At 35.2% G+C, this 17,505-nt stretch overlaps 1 protein-coding gene and 2 long non-coding RNA genes across 6 annotated transcripts; 2 read left to right on the top strand and 1 right to left on the bottom strand.

The window, feature by feature from the left end:
- Nucleotides 1-813: 813 nt before the first annotated feature.
- LOC137715981 (Myb/SANT-like DNA-binding domain protein) lies at nt 814-3,882 on the bottom strand. Of its 2 annotated transcripts, none has more exons than XM_068455362.2 (5): nt 3,733-3,882; nt 2,778-3,124; nt 2,593-2,686; nt 1,984-2,489; nt 814-1,823 (listed from the first exon to the last, which is right to left on the bottom strand). In XM_068455362.2, exons 2-5 carry the CDS (start codon nt 3,111-3,113, stop codon nt 1,251-1,253), a joined length of 1,509 nt encoding a protein of 502 aa, XP_068311463.1. In that variant the 5' UTR covers nt 3,114-3,124; nt 3,733-3,882; the 3' UTR covers nt 814-1,250. The 2 variants fall into 2 exon arrangements, with proteins under 2 accessions (XP_068311463.1, XP_088546556.1); XM_088690430.1 differs by having other exon boundaries at nt 2,778-3,114; nt 3,733-3,868.
- Nucleotides 3,883-4,575: 693 nt separating this feature from the next.
- LOC148697690 (uncharacterized) lies at nt 4,576-7,499 on the top strand. Of its 3 annotated transcripts, none has more exons than XR_015960283.1 (5): nt 4,576-5,074; nt 5,165-5,321; nt 5,601-5,684; nt 6,422-7,074; nt 7,180-7,499. It is a non-coding gene; the product is annotated as an uncharacterized LOC148697690 (long non-coding RNA). The 3 variants fall into 3 exon arrangements; XR_015960284.1 differs by having other exon boundaries at nt 5,165-5,684; nt 6,422-6,734; nt 6,942-7,074; XR_015960282.1 differs by having other exon boundaries at nt 5,165-5,684.
- Nucleotides 7,500-15,450: 7,951 nt separating this feature from the next.
- LOC148697689 (uncharacterized) lies at nt 15,451-16,510 on the top strand. The gene is made up of 3 exons (XR_015960281.1): nt 15,451-15,602; nt 16,064-16,170; nt 16,297-16,510. It is a non-coding gene; the product is annotated as an uncharacterized LOC148697689 (long non-coding RNA).
- Nucleotides 16,511-17,505: the final 995 nt, after the last annotated feature.

The raw sequence follows: 17,505 nt of genomic DNA, 5'->3' as shown, positions 1-17,505 counted from the left end.
CAAGTTGATCTGGGGAGAGAGAAGGGAGGGGAGGTGAAGAGGGTGGAGGAGAGGGAGGATGACGATCAGGGAGGTGAAGAGGGAGAAGTGGGAGGGATCAGGAGAGTCGAAGAGGGAGGGGAAGAGAAAAGAATTTTTTTTTTATTTAGTTTTTTTATTTTTTTAATATTCACGTGGTACCTATTGACATGAGACGTCGAGTCATTGTTCATATGCACATGCGCATTACGTCACATGGTTAATAGTTGTTATAACAGACAGCTTAACGGATATATGAAAATGTCTTAGAATTACGATTTTAGGTACGAGATTGGGTGAAAAAAACTTGATGTATAAAATGTTAAAAACCAATAAACTTATAGAATAGTAGGAACACCAATATTAAACTTCAAACACAAAATAGTCACACGAAATAAGTAAATTTTTGTTTTTAAAGATGTTTTTCTTCACATTTGGTACCGTTGGCTGGTCCCAAATTAAAAGACGCATTTTTCAATTGTCGAGAAAAATTGTACGCTAGTATAATTCTATTTTCCGGGTACTATGACATTGGCAATAATGTATATCTGTTAGCGCATGATGTGATAATAGATAATGTGGTATCCCTAAACTACAAATTTTTACCACTTTTGACTCCTATATCGCACAATTCAAAGTGAAGTAAAAAGTTCACCAGAAAAAGACGTTGGAGTGAAAAGAGCTGGAGACTTTGCAAGAGTTTCATCTTAATCTTGGATAAAACCTTGTTCGTTGTTGTATTGGTACAAATATAATGAATTAACATGTGTATCGTTTAAGGCTAAGGAAGCTGCATGACAGAAACAAGGATATTCTATTACGTCGATCGAAGACGTGTGATTGACTTACATTCTCCAAGTGCTAAATTACTCACTAATGTATGGCTGGATCATGGATGGATGAAAATCCAAACAGCTTGAAACATATATACATATATGGTAAAATGCAAACGGATTAGTCTATCCGACTCAAATCAGCCGTCAGCTTCAAACTTATTGCGCTCTGCAGCTTATATCTAATTGCTTTAGTACATATCAGTTGAGAAAGGCCACTGTAACCTAATCACTTGCTGCCATATATACTCTTTCAAATTCCCCATATTAAGCTCCTCCATACATGATACTTCAGTCACAACCCAATAAACTAAAACTACCATCAGAATCAGTTCAGAGCACATAGAGAGTTGATGTTACCTTCCCTCGCACTTGTATGTTTCTGGGGCCTAAATTATACTACGTTGCCAACTGCGGCCGAAGCTTCCTCGTTAACCACTTCTTTCGTAATTTAACATTCAATGCCATAAATGTTTTTGCCTTGTTTTCATCCTCTAGCAAATCACAAGCATCTAACACGAGGTCTTCGTCCATGTCTGGTAATGCTTGTATTGCTTCAATCACACTTTCTATTGAGCCAGAGTTCATGTTCCCATCATTTCTCTTCTTATCTGACAGCGATGAAACAGCAGATGCCATCTCATGAAGAGCACTAGCCATGCCACCATCTGCTTCTCGGGATCTTTTTGGATGAGCCTGATTTGAGCAGTTTTCTAGTTGACGCCTTTTCTTATGGGACATAAGGCTCGACTCCTGCACCTCAACAACATCATCCTCGGCGGAAACTGATGTAGATGCAGACTGAAGACTAGTTAATGCTCCACAGAATTTGGCGCCCTCAACTTGATTTTGTTGCTCTACACCTTGACCTGAATAGCAGTCTCTGTCATCAAGACTTGGATCACATATCATGCATAAATCTTTATAATATGGGACAGGTCGGGTCATGAACTGCCGTGCATCAGTATGTTCCTGCATGTTACGATAACAATATTTTCTTCTGACTCTGAATAATGAAACAAAGATAATCATCATGATTAACCAGGAGGAACTCAATGGGAATATATGTGCAATACATAAATAATAAAAGTCTTCAATTGAATAAGTATGCGGTATTTGAATAGATAATTACCTTAATATAATCTTGCCAAACATAATCATCAGCTGTCACCATATGGCGCTTATCATCCCAACTAAAGCCATCTAATTCAAGTAGATTCTTTATAACATTATATTGCCTTTTCAGAGTTTTGTGCCGATTTTTAAGAACATCCATATCATAATTAAAGCCAAACTTAGTGTTGAATAATGCAATCATCTCCTTCCAAGCTTGTTTACGAAACACACCATCAACCCTGCTGCCTTTCTGCACCTGTTCTTGCAAAAGGTCAATGAAATAACAGTCCATGGGCGGCTGCCAGTAAGTTCTGGAGCGATTACTAGCAGTGATTTCAGGAACACTTGTAATAGCATGCTGCCTAAAATCAAAACATTTTTCTGAGATAGTGACTCCATAATCCTCACCAACAATGATATCACGAAGAGCCTCTGCTGTGTCCTGATTAACGTTCGTCGGCTGTGTGGCCGCTGTTTTACCAGTCTCGCTTGAATGTGATGACTCCTCGGGAACATTATCACCTGGCATGAACAGGTTAAGAAGCAGAAGTAAAAACTCCTGGCAAAACAATTGCTCCTAATCGTTACATATTTTTAACATTTGTATCAAGGACACAATGATTACCTTTCTCTTCGAATGCTGCGTCGCCATATATCAAACACAAATCACGGTAATAAGGGATGGTTTTTATTCTGAATGACCGTGCATCTGGGTGTACCTGAAACCATAATCTGTAAGGTCTCTTGACATGGTTAAGAGAGAGGGAAATTTGGAAAAGAAAAGAGAAAGGTCAGGTGATTTAAGTATACCTTAATATATCCATCCCAGGCATTATTATCAGCAGTCACCATTTGTCGCGTTTCATCCCAACTGAATCCCCTCTGATGAAGGAGGATTTTTACAGCCTTGTACAAATTCCTTAGTGTTTTGTGCCGATTTTTCAGAACATCTTTTTCATAGGGGAAGTTGAATTTTGTATTGAACAAGGATGTCATATGCTTCCAGGCACGCTTGCTAAATAAATGATCATCAAATTTATTTCCTCTGCCAACTTGCTCTAACATGAGATCAATGAAATATCGATCCATTTCAGGGGTCCAGACCGTTCTCAGGCGATCACCACCGGTTCGGGCACGGGTACCCATACTGTTGGAATCTGAGTGAGTATCAGTAAAAGAGTAATGAGCACAAAAAATCACTAAACGGCATTACATTCAGATCAAACTAATTATGATCTCTCCCATATAACAACGAAGCAAGTCTCTGCCCATGTTCTTTGTCTAGTGACTACTTATTAGTGAGGAATTCTGAACGCAATAGGATGGTTGGTTGGTTGCTTCAGGAAAAAAATGATTGAGTGATATCAAAGCATACTATAGCATCTATCTGCCTTCCAATCTCAAGTCCCAATGTCTCAAACATACCTCTCTCCCAGATTTCTACTAACTTTTTGCAATCCATTTCTGGCTTACTTTGCCTAAATCCCTAGTAATTTGAAACTTGAAAGTCCCGCACCCAAACATATAGAAGAGAAAATTTCACTGCTGAGTGCTGACTGCACTCAAAGAATGTGTTAGCAGTATTAATTCATTAAGATATAATGTGTTAGCAGTATTAATTCATTAAGATATACCATCTTAATAAAATTCACGTTTTGAAACTTTCTCGCTCAAATCTGCACACCATATAAACTTACTTTTTATGATAATTGACAACAGGGCAAATGTAACGAATAACTCGAGGGAATAATTGGTCACTACCAACCTCGGAATCGATCGGCAAGATCTGGCTGGGGCTGCTCCTGCTGGAGTGCGTTTTCTGCGCGAACTCGGGGATAAGGTTTTCCTGGATAAGGTTGTATCCTCTTCCTAATTAGAATAGTATGCTAACCCCAACCCTAGTTACACTAACCCCTCATTGTGGGAAACACATAAGACAATTTCTAAAGGAAGTCAAAATTTTGATTAAAAAAAAAAAATTGAAGATGTCAAATTTTAAAACATGAAATTAAATTTGAATTGATATGTCAAATTTAAAATATTATTTATATATATATATATATATATATATATATATATATATTAGTTGTAATCTATATATACTAGCATTTACTTACATACATTGTGTGTATAAGCACATTTTTTTTAGAAAATGAGAAGGAAAGAGGGAGAAGGAGCGAGAGAATGTGGACGGAGTGAGAGGTTTTTGTTTTTGGTTTTTTTTTTATTATTATTATTAATTTTTTTAAATATTGGAGGTATTTTAACATCATTTGTAGGTGAGGTTTCAATAAAAACAGTAAAATTTGGACCTGTGAAATTACATTATTGCCCATCTTTTTTTTTTTTTTTTTGTGATAGAAGACTAATTTGTCTTTTCATCATCTTTTGGTTAATAAAAATGATTTTATTAAATAGTAGAGATAAAGGAAGAATGCTAGTTTAGTGAAGTATTCAGAAATGCCAAGAAAACCGCTTTGTTTCCTTCACAATTGAAATCCAAAAAAAAGAAAAAATGAGGACAAACTGGTAAAAAAAAATAACTGAATAAAAAAACTGTATTTCAAGAAAAAAAAATCAAAGCAAAAAGTAAATAAGTGTTGAAAAAGATGGACGAAGAATAAACGCGAACCAGCTGATAGTTCTCTCTGTAGGATCCTCACGATTTGGACTGAGTTTAGTGGGAGGTTCAACGGTAACTACCCACGCTGCACTAATATTTAGAGATGAATAATTGGAAGGAAATCAATTTTCGTTTTCAGCAAATTAGTGCGTGGTTTCTCGTTCCAAATAGAAAAGGATTGAAAAAAAGAGTCACAGATCTCCTTCTTTGTTTTTGCCGTTCTGGGTTTTGTGCTCTGCATGCTTTTTAAGGGGTAAAAAAACCAGAGCTTTTTGGTTTGAGAAAGCGCACGTCCCTAAATTTCCTCCACGTTTGAGCGTTCACAACAACACGATGCGCTTACATGGACAGAAAAACCGCCATTCTGCTATCAAAGATGGGTACAAAACTTACGTCGGGTGTGTGTCTCGGAAACTCGACTACATGCGATCATGAGAGAAGCACACCCATCATTGCCCCTCCCATATATCGAACTTCTGCAAAGGTATGTGAATCCATGGATATTTATTTGATTTGGAAGATCATTTACATGGTACTGATATCTGTTTGATTTGGATTAATTCTTGACTTCCAGGTTTGCTTTGGACTGTTGTTTCGGTTCTCCGAATCGTCCATGCAGTTGGAGCACTCCGCTTTCGAAATTAGTGGTGGTTCCAATCACCGACCTTTTTTTTTTTTTTTTTCTTTCTTTCACTGGATCAAACAGTTTAACGTTCACAGATAGTGGATAGGTATGTCTTTGTTTGTTGCAGTTGCAGATTTATGAAGAAAGACGAGAACGTGCATATGGTGCCTGCTAATCGTCTTTATATGATGCAAGTTAACATGTAGACTTTATGTTATATTAACTTGTATGATGCAAGTTAACATAACATTGTGTAAAAAATAATTTTGGTGCCTGCTAATCGTCTTTGTAAAATTTAGCTTAGTAGTTTGATCTATTTGTCCCCTTTCTCCTTTGTACAGAATATCTAATAAAAGTTATTTGAAGCTGCATCATCTCTTATCAGGTAATACAATGGAGAAGCTACAAGTGATGCATTTTACATTGGATATGAGGCATCAACAAATTAATGCTGGATAGAGACATGGAGGTATGGGTAATATGGTTTGAACTTTCTATTGTTTAGATTTTGGTAACAAAAGCAAATTTAAACAGCTTCACATGGCAACAAAATGCAAAGTAAGGGGGTTTTACATTTGATTGAGCTTCTCAATTCACTCTAATTAGATATGAATATTTTTTTTCTTCCTTTTTGCCAATGTCTGTACATTTTAATTACTACACTATGCTCATTCAAACACACTGCATACTATACTCATTCAAACACACTACTTACTATACTCATTCATACACTCCTTTGCAGCTATGGAAACAAGTATTAATGTTGTGGCGGCATTAAATTGATACAATAGTTCAGGTGGAATGGAAAAGTGTAGGATACATGTCAAGAAAAATAGTAGACATTGTACTCTGAAACCACAAACCCTATCAACTCCATCTTTTATCTTGCTGCTTATTGTGCTGGTGCAGTTGGTTTCCTCCTTCCATTTTGGTATTGACTTCATTTTTCTCTGCAAATATAGGTGTTGATTTTGGGTGAGAATGACTCTCTTTTGTTTAACATTGTGTAATTGTAGTAAGAAATTACTCTTTCTTTTTCTGCTTTCATTAGATTTCATCATCAAAATCATTCAACTTTCCTAGATCAATTTGACAGCATCACAGTTATGCTCTTAAATTCTTTTTTTTTTTTTCCTTTTTTTTTTTTTTTTTTTTGATACTTTACATTATTTGTTGTTTATAAACTGAAAGTTTCAATGTGTGAAGGTTTGGGCGTATGTCAAAGAGGGCATCATGGCTTGGACTTATGCTTCAAGAAGACTCATGACTCATCTGTAATCGAAAAATCATAGTTCATGTTTTAATTGATTTCCTTTTTCATAATTTCAAATGAACTTGATCTCACATATATTGAGTTTTGTATTTTCTAACTGTAATGCATAAAGCTGTGGCAAAAGTCCGTATAACGGAAATTGTGAATTAGCTAGGTAGGTAAATGGGTTTGGAAAATAACAAAAAGCTTCAGCAGCCATCTGAGTTTGTGATTGGTCTGCAACTTTTTCAATTACATTATTATGTGGTAAGCTAGCAAAGAAGAAGAACTATAATTTGTGGACAAATTAGTTTAATGCAAGTGATAGTACCAATTTGTGGTACTGTATCATAGTATAATATCTACTATTTGTGATGGAGTGATTTTTCAATTACAGATGTGATAGAGTGAGTGGTACTGTATGTGATCACATATCTTTGTAGATTGTTTAATGACTAAAATTGTTCATTGTAGTTTGAATTTGTCAAAATCAAAATCAAGTTCATTGTTACCTGGTGCATGTTCCGCCAATGCTTTGGATGATTGTGTTTGTGGATGGGATGACTCAAACCCATTCTTGGCTTCATAACGTGGATGTTGAATGCAGGTACTTTTAGTTTTATATGCAAACAAAATCTAACCTTATATTTGCTTTTGTTTGTTTTGGGATTAATAGAGCTGAGTAGATTTGGGTTAAATTTTGGTTGAACAGATTGTGTAGTTGCGAATCTTGATCTGATGGATAGGATTGAATGAAAAAATCGTGGAGCATGAGAACCATGGAAGCATTGTAAAACTGCTCTGATGGATAGGATTGTGTTGTTGAGATTATGGCAGAACCAGTGCCCCCTGTCTTGCCCAATATTGGAACAATCCAACAAGGAATACAATGCAAAGATTAAAGGGAGTAGGTTGTTAACCATTGCCGATCTTAATTTTGCCTTCCCACTCCATCTCATCTCTCTCCTTTTTAGTATCTAACCGTGTAACTTTCAAACCTTTTGTAGTAATTTTTCAGTTCTAAGAGTAATTCTCCAGTTAATTGCTTAATCTTTTAATTTTTGCAAGCATTTTTTCTTTTGAGCATTCTAATTTTTCTTATGACATAGTTTCTAATTATTGTTAAAATACGATCTATGACTCCAACTGTGATAACGTTTTCATAGTGTCTAATTTTATTTATGTGTATTTTTTTTCATTTCTTTTTCTTTTTCAAGTGCATAAGCAAATGTACATGCAAAGGCATGGTATGTGCTTTTTTTTCTTCTTTGATTTACTTTTATTTTTATTGAGATTTGGTCAATATTAAATTGTAATTGATAGTCTAAACTTTACTCCTTATGTGGTTTTCGTAACCCAACATGTGAAGGGTTAATTCTATTTTTAGGTTGAAGGAAAATATGGTGTATGAGTGCCTTCAATTCTATTCTCATCTCTAAAGTGAATACTAATATAACAACGCTTGCCTTCTCTGTTCTATTTAGTGCTCATATCTATAAAATGGACACACACCCATAATTTATAAAATAATCACTTAAAAAATATAAGAATATCTAAAACAACACATTTTTAGGACCCGTAGCTCTCGTGATGCAAAAATACCTATTGCACGCGGAGAGGCTAGTTTAGTATTTTAAAACAAAAGATAAGTATAAAAATTATGAAAAACATTTATTAATTACTAAAAATAGATTTGAAGCTGCTATCAAACTTGACAACTTCCTCTCCTTTTCATTTCATGCCACATAATTGTCATGTCAGTTTGAAAACACTAATAATGTTCTATTTAACCGTTATTATTGATGTAAACTTTTTGACAACTCCTTTAGAGATGCTCTAACATCTTAACGAAAAGTTATCAGCCAAAATTTACTATCTACTCTCATAAATGTCAATTTTTATAAAAATTATCAATTATAACAAAAAATACATTTAAATAGACTTAAATGCCTTAAAAATTAACTTAGATTGCCGAAAAGTGTATTTCACACCAGCAAAGTTTTATCACATGTAAATATTTCCAGAACATTAACAACACCAGCGGTGGCTCACATTCCCGAATGGATGATGGAAAGATATTGACTTTTTTTTTTTTTCAAATTCAACAGAAATTAAAAGAGCCTTTCTTGTATAAATATTTTTTTTTATGTTAAATCAACTTCCTGATTGGAGTTCTTTGGCTCGTTTCATGACGATTTCATCTAAATGGATGAAAGATGCTTTATTCTTTTTAGTTTTTACTAAGATCAAAACGAAGCTATATAATTTCCGTTATTTGTAGTGCCCTTTATTAATGGTCATAACTAATAGGTTGATATATTCAGAGAACAATTTTCTTCACAAATGAATTCAAATCCATCAGAGCCCGTAAATTTTCATAATTTTATAAAATAGAGTATGGAATTTAGGGTCTTTGTTTGTGGAGAAGCTGCTCATTCACTACAAAAGAAAAGGACGAAGCCAAGAGTTTGGATTTCAGGTCTATCGTTTTTAAGTTTGAGGGTAATTGGGTTGACATTTACAAAATTGGAGGCTAAATTTTGGCCATATATGATACAAATCCAATCTTGACCTGGCATTTTTTTTTTTTTTCTTTTTAGTACAAACGTATAGGCTGGCAAATCTATTTCTTTTTGGTAGAAACGTACAAGCTGAATTAATAAATTAATTGTAAACTCATCATTCATTTTATTCAACAATACAACTAATCATTTAATTAAGGTTTATTTTTACCTATATCTCTTAGAACTCCATTTTGATCTCTCGTTGTACTCTGTAACTCAAAAGTTACCACTTTACTCTATAAAACTCAAAATTTGTTCCACTTTGACTTGTGGACTCTCTCTTCTCCCTGAAACTTATAAGCAGCCTCCTGAAATATATATGGGACCTAACCCCCAATAAGACTATGCGACATGTGCAATAAATCTTCATTATGCGTTAACATTTAACAATAAGAGACTTATAAGTTTAAAGAAAACTGAAGAGATGAAAAGAAAAAAAAAATTGATTAGACCGGCGCACCCAAATCAAAACCACATAAGAAATTAACAAATCTAAGGCAATGCATAATGAATTTTAAGTTTTATAGAGACGACTTTCAAGTTTTATGAGGTAAAATTGGATCAAAATCGAGTTCTAGGGGACAAAGTAAAGCGAACTTTGAGTTTCAAAGAGTAAAGTGATGACTTTTGAGTTACATGGAGTAAAGTGAGATTAAAATAGAATTCCAATAGCGTATCTAAAAATAAGCTTTTAATTAAACACTATTTACTTGGCACACAAGTTTAGGGATAGGCTGAGAGTTTTATGACTTTAGTTTAACAAGGTAAAATAGGTTATATGCAGGTAAACTTGAACTGACCCGTTATTTTAACAGATGTTTAACGATTTGACCCGATAAAAGACCCGACACGTTAAACCTCGACTCTAAACTTGTTTTTTTTCCGCATCGTGTCAGGCTAACGTGACGTATCTTGCATAAAATTGCTAGATCTATGCTCAATGAGGAAGGTGGTGCAGTTAATTAGGCGAGTATTGGAAAGTAAAGAAAAGTAAAATCTGACAGGATTTTTCTAATATCCGCCACCTAAAGTTAATATTGTAGTAGTGTTAGGTGAGTATTGGAAAGTAAAGAAAAGTAAAATCTGGGTACCCATTAATTTAGTGGGTTGCACCTGATACCACTATCAAGTAAGTTGGATAAGGGTAGACGCAGTAAGCTGATAAATGAGTTTGATGGGTTATGGATTGTTATTTATCCATTCGTTCATGGACATGGGTTGGTCCAAATCCACTCGTTTTTGCCCAATGCTCTTTGGATTGATACGGACGAATAACACAACAACTCAATTCAACTCCAATAAATAATTGATTTGAGATTGAATTGGATTTGGACGAGTATTTACTTCTTTTTAGTCCACACAATTGGATTTGAAATTTTAAGAACCCGTACATTTAGAAAATATATTTATACGATTATTTGAAGGTAATGTGTGTGTATATATATATATATGTATGTGTATGTATATATATTTATATGTATATACTTTTATTGGTTGAACTACATGTTTATATATTTATTTTATTACATATTTTCTAGCTTTTGTTTGCTGAGCACTTAGTTTGGTGTTTGTAGTTAGCCGTATTGGTACACGTGGAAGTCTACAAACTTGAGCTGGAGGACAATGTTTTCATATAGCTTTGTAGATACATGAGATTAAAGCTGGAGGTCGCATTGAAATTACACACAATGGACAGGTGTGTATGACTTATGAAATTTTAGCATGAGCTGTCGATACAAGGACTTTGGTAAAGCTATCATGGGCCGCCCATTTGAACCAATCAGAGGACTCTCTTAGCCGACCTCCTTTACTATAAATAGGGTAGTTACCCTTTGGTTTTGGAAGGGGAACTTTTAGAATTTGCATGGAGCAGGCAAAAGGTTTAGTTATATATAGAGAGCTTCAGAACTGAAACTAGAGGGAGAAAGTTACCATGGGTATTTGATGGAGATCGGATTATAGGGTAGAAGGTTTTTATATAAGGGAAATGATTAAACAGCAGCAAACTGAGAGATGGCTTGTGGTATTAATCAACAGCATGCAATGTAGGCAGGGATAGATACAGAATGAAATGGAAAATACAAGGACTATGTCGTGCATGCAACAAGAGTTCATGTAGACATTATATATACTTATATAGAGAGAGAGAGAGATTAGAAAAGAAAAGAGAGTGGAGAAATAGATGGCGATTAAGGAGCTTACTTAAGTACGTGGAGTCTAGCTATTGCGGTTGTGATATGGTTCTTCGTTTTAGCTTTAGAATCCAGGTAGGGGAAATACAGCAAACATTTACGGAAATTGATTTTATTAAATTTCGTGAAGTATGATAATATTCTTGATATTTTTGGTTGATTAATGTGATTGAATATTAATTGGCTATTGCTTCCGTTAAGTGTTTACTTGTTATTGGTTATGGAATTATTGTTGGAATGCTATTCGTTGAGAATATACTGTGAAATATGTGAAAGATAAAATGACATTATATGTGCATCATTCATGTTGATGTGGTTGGAATTTTAGTATTTAGATTGGAAGTATGGAAATGAGGGTAGTTGGAAAGGATCTTTTGTGTAGTTGAATCTATTCATTGTGAAACCAATTCCAGGCGAGCTCAGTGTGCACATTAGAATAGGATCGACAGGAATTGTCGATGTGGGTGATTTGGGTTAGAGATCAATGAATTAGATAAGATGACTAGCAAAAGGGGTTTATGAACTTGGGTATCATATGGGGGTTAGTTTCTATAATAGAACATTTGAACCACCTCTGCAGGGGTAAAATGCATGGTATGGGACGTGCAAGTCTGCATGTTTTATTATATAAATTAACAGAGGTAGTTGAAGAGGTTGCATTGCATTCATGCATTATTGTCAATAATGATTTGATATTTGGCTATATGATTTCATGACACTTAACTTAATATTGTCAATTTACTGTGATAAGGTTATGTCCCTATTGAGCTATTAAAGCTCATCCCTCTATTGTTATGCAGGTTTAGGAACTAGACATTCAAGAGGGTAGGCAGGATGAGATTGGATTAAATTGGAGTAGAGAAAGTATATTCATCTATTTACTGTAGGTTGTAAAGAATTCTTGATTTGTTTAAGAATCATGAATTATTTTTATAAGAGGAATTTATTTTCCAACCCGTTATAATTTCCTTTTATTTATTGAGCTTTTAACCCACGTTTTGGATTCAGGTTTGAGTTTTTATTATCGACCCCAGGTCTGGAGCGTGACAGAAATCGAGTTAGATATAGATAGATTCAGGTTGACCCAACCTCAATTGCACCTCTAATATGGATCATTGTGTACTGTATGCAATTGTATTAATTAGAGCAGATGCTACGTTTATCTTTTTGGGTTATCCATGTTTAAATGTTGCCATGTTTTTCATCTTTAGGGTTTTCTCATTTTCTTGCTACCGCCTCTTTGTCCCCTAAGATTTTCTTGCTCTATTATCTATCACCACATAATTTTAATCGCATTGGCCACATTACTCTTTTGTATTGTCCATACTATTAAATGTTTACGTTGAAATTTTTTGATTTTGTTGTAGGCCTGATTTAATTGAACAATATAAAGGATAGGGAGAGGGGGTGCGGCGACAATAAAGAGAAGAGAGATGTGTGATTTTAAGGTGTGTTATCTCACCCCCATTATGTCTTTATTTATAGTAGTAGGGAAAGTAATTCTTTGCCCCAATAAGATTACAACTCTAAAATGATAATATCTATTCTAAGAGATATGATAGAATCTCACAAGGATATCCAAGCTAACATAGGATTTACACAATCACATTCTTAAACTATTAGGACTCCAACACTTCCCCTTGAGTGTGTAAATACTCAAGTAAATGACGTATTAGATCTTCAGCGATGAAGTAAGATCGGTTGATGAAGTCGTCCATACAACGAGTGAATGTGAGTCTTAAATTAGAGGAAGAATGCATAAAAGGTAAAACTCACAAAATCTTGCTATGGTATAACCCAAGGTGGGTTAAAAACTCATAGACTAAGGAGAAAAGTGAGAAGTTGCATTAAGTCAAAACTATACGTCTTATAGATGCAAGTAGCAAGCTCACAAAGGTATGAACAACCAAGATGGGTGCCTCGTCAAAACCTAGTTAGGTAGCAAAAACCTAATGGGGAAAAAAAGCTTCTAATCGTAGGAGAAAAGTGCATTAAGGTCAAGTGAGTATAGTTTTGGATACACCCCCTGAATTTGACAAAACTTCCAAATGAGAACTACAAGAATTGGTTATGAGTAGTCAAGCATACCAATTCCTCAGACAAGCTTCTGGAAGGTTGACTTCGGTAGTGACATCGTGCAGAGATCGATAATGTTATTTGAAATCGGATTGCATGACTTCAATCTCATGATGCTTTGTTGATGTGATGTAGACGCAATATATCTTGGCTTTGACTTCGTTGATGTATCATGTCTTGGTCGAGTTGATACATGTGACATAATCTTCATGGATCGTCGTTGAGACTCAACGATGGATGAAAATGGCATAGTGAAGCTGAATCTTGGAATGATTCTAAAACCTCATAACTAAGGCTATATTGTGGACCTCCAAGATATTGCGGTATCCCTAATGGTAAAGACATAACCATTTTGGGAAGGTACCTTGTGCGGGTTTGATATGTAACTAGCGTCAGCATAACAAACAAGGTAAGCATCATTCCCAGGATCAAAGGGTTGAATTTATTTAGGATGTGTTGGGATTAGCTCAAATCCGTAGTACCTTTAGGGTAACGAAAGTACGTCCTTAATACCAATTTAGTGGTTACGTGTAGGCGCAGTGTTGCATCTTTACCAATAAATCAACAGCGAACGAGATGTCCTATCTAATTCAATGAGCTAAGTACAACAAAGCGCAAAGTTAAACTCAAATATAAAACCTCAGATTCCTTCAAGGTTTTCATTTGCATATAACATATGGAAGATCATAGGTATACTTAAAGATAACACCTTCGGGATGTAGTTCGACTGGTGGATCAAAATAGTGCCACAACAATGCTTGAACTTCAAGTCAAGACATAAACAAGTTTTCACAAGATCATTCATCTCAAATTTTGTCTTCAGGTGCTAGGCATTTTTCTTAAGCTTTTCCTGAGTCTTAATAAGATTCATGTCATGGACATAAACTGCAACTTTAGCAATTCGGAATAAGACTTTATAGTTTAACACGCAAGGTTATAATGTCATATCCCTAACTGATCAAATAATCACTTAGACGGGTATACCATATCTGCTGGATTGTTTCAATCCATAAGTGGACGCCTCAAACGAGTTGAGAAAGTATTCTGTGGTTTGAAACTATTTGAACCATTCCATGTATATTCTTTGAGAACCTACATGTCAATCTTCATATCAATGTCCTTATGGAGAAACACTAACCACATTCATAATGCTGCAATCAATCGCAGGGTGTTTGAGAGAAACCTTGCACTGTAAGGCATGCATTATATCTCATTATATCGTCCATCTCATTACGCCTCATTTCCCACTAGTAACACTACAGGATTACCTTGGGTAGTGTAGAAACTATAGATCCAAAACACATTTTGGTAAGAAATTAAACTTGGATTGTAATTTCGGTTGTCCAATCAATTCTACGTTATCACTAATCAACATAACATAGTTTGTTATTGTCGCTTTTTATTTATGTCGATATTTACCATATAAGTGAAAACATCATCGGTGATAATCTCATTCCAATTCCATATCTCAACCAAACTTGTATACTGAACCAAGAACTTCAAGTCCTGAGAGTAAGCTGGATTAATCTCATGAGATAGAAATGATTGAGACAGCGATCGAGTATGGATTCATTTTGTGTCGTGACCTTTCTCTTCTACAGAAGTGAATCCTATGAATTGAGTGATATGTTGTGCTTAGGCCATTATTGTATCAACCAACAAAGCGGCCAAACTATTCTTCAGAGGTGGCACATTCTTCGGGGATGTTAACTCAACATCCATTAAATACGTTTATCCTTGCTGGCATGTTTATAGCTAGTATAATGTCTCGCCATTTTAGCTAGATCACATGAATGCGTCTGGAGCAACATTCTGAAAGTTAGAATACTTCGCACTTGCTCATCACACTTGTGCGTAGGCCTGGCCCAGGCCCAGTGCTACAAGGGCAACTGTCCAAGGCCCAAAACTGAAAGGGACACCACAAAAAAAAAAAAAAAAAAAAAAAAAAAACAAATAATTAGGTATAAAAAAAATGTCCATAGCCCAAAATAGGTATAAAAAAAATTACCCAGCCTAAAATAGGAGTTGAGGGCAAGAGCCCAAGTTTGACAATACATAGAAAGGCCCAAATTTTGAGCATTGAAAAAAAAATAATAACATAAGGGGCCCAAATTTCGATTCCCCACCCTCACTTTGTTTCCCCCACTGCCCTGCATCTGTTCTTTTCTCCCAAGCTTTGCAAAATTGATAAATCCCTACCCATTTGCCATTGCAATCTCTCTCTCTCTCTCTCTCTCTCTCTCTCTCTCTCATTGAAATTGGACCGCACGATGACCTCTGCGACGATGACCTCCAGGAATCAGGTATGCTTCACTTTGCAAACCCTCAATCCACTTTCGAATTGATTTCCCTAATTTTCTGTTACCATTTTGAATTCCATCTACTTCCTTCTCTCCACCCACACTTTGTACTCCTCAGAGTCTTCTCTGTTAGAGAAGCATCTCAGTTCTTTAACTCCCACGACTACCCTTCTGTTATGAACCCAATTTGCAATTGAGGTTTATGCTTGTAATTGAGGATTTTACTTGTTATTAGGGGAATTTGTTAGAGATGCCCAATTTGTGCTAAAGGAGCCCCATCCCAAAAAATGAACCAATCTATTTTTATTACTTTCAATTTTGGTTTTTGTTTAGTTGCTTTGATTATGTTACTAAATATCAAATTTGGTACATTTTTTGGGTTTAAAATTTTGAGGAGGTTGTTTAGTTTGTTTGTCATTGTGATTGATATGAAACATTAATTACTTGTCTTTGTGGATTTGCAGATGGATACCAGTGAAGATTTCGAAAACGTTTTTCTGGAAATGTTGCACAGGGAGATTTGTGTTGGCCACTATTTGCTTTGTGTTGGCCAATCCTTACAAGGTCAGGGGTAAATTGATGAATACCTATATTTTATATGATTGGATGAATATCTGATTGGATTGGGATGTATTGGATGTGTGTTTAATGCGTTATGTGATTGGTGTTTTTTTTTTTTTTTTTTTTTTTTTTGTAGCTGCTACACCAAAACAAATTAAAGAGTTGATGAAGGTTGATGGGCTTACTAATGATGAAGTCAAAAGCCATTTGCAAGTTTGTATGAGTGATTATCCATCTATTTTGAATCATAATTTGGTTGATGTGAATAAAATTTTACACATACATCAGAAATTGGAAGCCATTTTGCATGCTATTAGTGATGAATTTTTTTACACATACATGTGATTATCCTCGTTAAATCTTTTTTTTAAACATATGTTTACGTATTAAAAAAAAAGGCACGTTTTGAGCTTTTGCACTGGGCACCAAAAAACTCAGGATCGGCCCTGCTTGTGCAGTACAGAAATCGAGATGAGACATAATGGGTAATGTCTAGGCAAATTTGCGTTGTTATCCAAGAATGTTGATGTTCTTATCTCCCCCTAACGGCAAGAAAACTGTCTCTTTGAAGTGACAATTCCTAAAATGAGCGGTAAAGAGATTGCATGCAAAGGCTTTAAAGAGTTAGTGTGAAGAAGAATCATAATCGACAAAGATTCACATCCTTCTTTGAGGATCCAAACTGGTACATTGCGGTGGCGCAACTTGGTACAGAAAATGCACACCCAAAACGGGTAAGTACAAAACATCAAGTTCATACCCAGTAACCAACTGTAATGCTAAAAATGGTTAGGTGACAATTAGCCTTAAATCAAGCTAACATAGCTACATACAAGATTGCATGGTCCTAGGCAGAAACCGAAAGCTTAATGTGTTCACCAAGGTCCGGGAGATCAATTAAATTGCGTTTTATGATCGCTTTGCGAGACTGTTTTTGGTGAACATGGGGAATTCAATGTTTAATTATAAACCCAAAAGACATGCAATACTCACTAAAGCATCGTCAATATAAACTCTCTGGCATTATCTAGTATTCCAGACTTTATAAGATAATCAGGGTGGTGATCCTCTCAAAATTGACTATGAGGTTTAGCAACAATGTGTGTAGACAAACATGTGACCATTTTGTCAATACATCAACCAAAACCATAAGTATTTATATGGTCTGCATTTTGGTTAAATTATTCCACAATTATTACCTTGAATCCATTGTGAAAAGAAAGACGTTCCAAATCTTTGTGAGGGATGATATAGAAATCAAATTTCCCAAACGAGCAGGCTTGGCAAAGTGTGCTTGTAGGCACATGATCCTTACCCGAAGTAAGGAGGTGCGTCATGACATCAT

Source organism: Pyrus communis, chromosome 3 (genome assembly GCF_041283825.1).
Source record: "Pyrus communis isolate YQ-2024b chromosome 3, ASM4128382v1, whole genome shotgun sequence".
NCBI classification, from domain to species: Eukaryota; Viridiplantae; Streptophyta; class Magnoliopsida; order Rosales; family Rosaceae; genus Pyrus; species Pyrus communis.
Note: the sequence above shows the minus strand (reverse complement) of the source record. Positions and strands in the feature narration are given on the sequence as shown.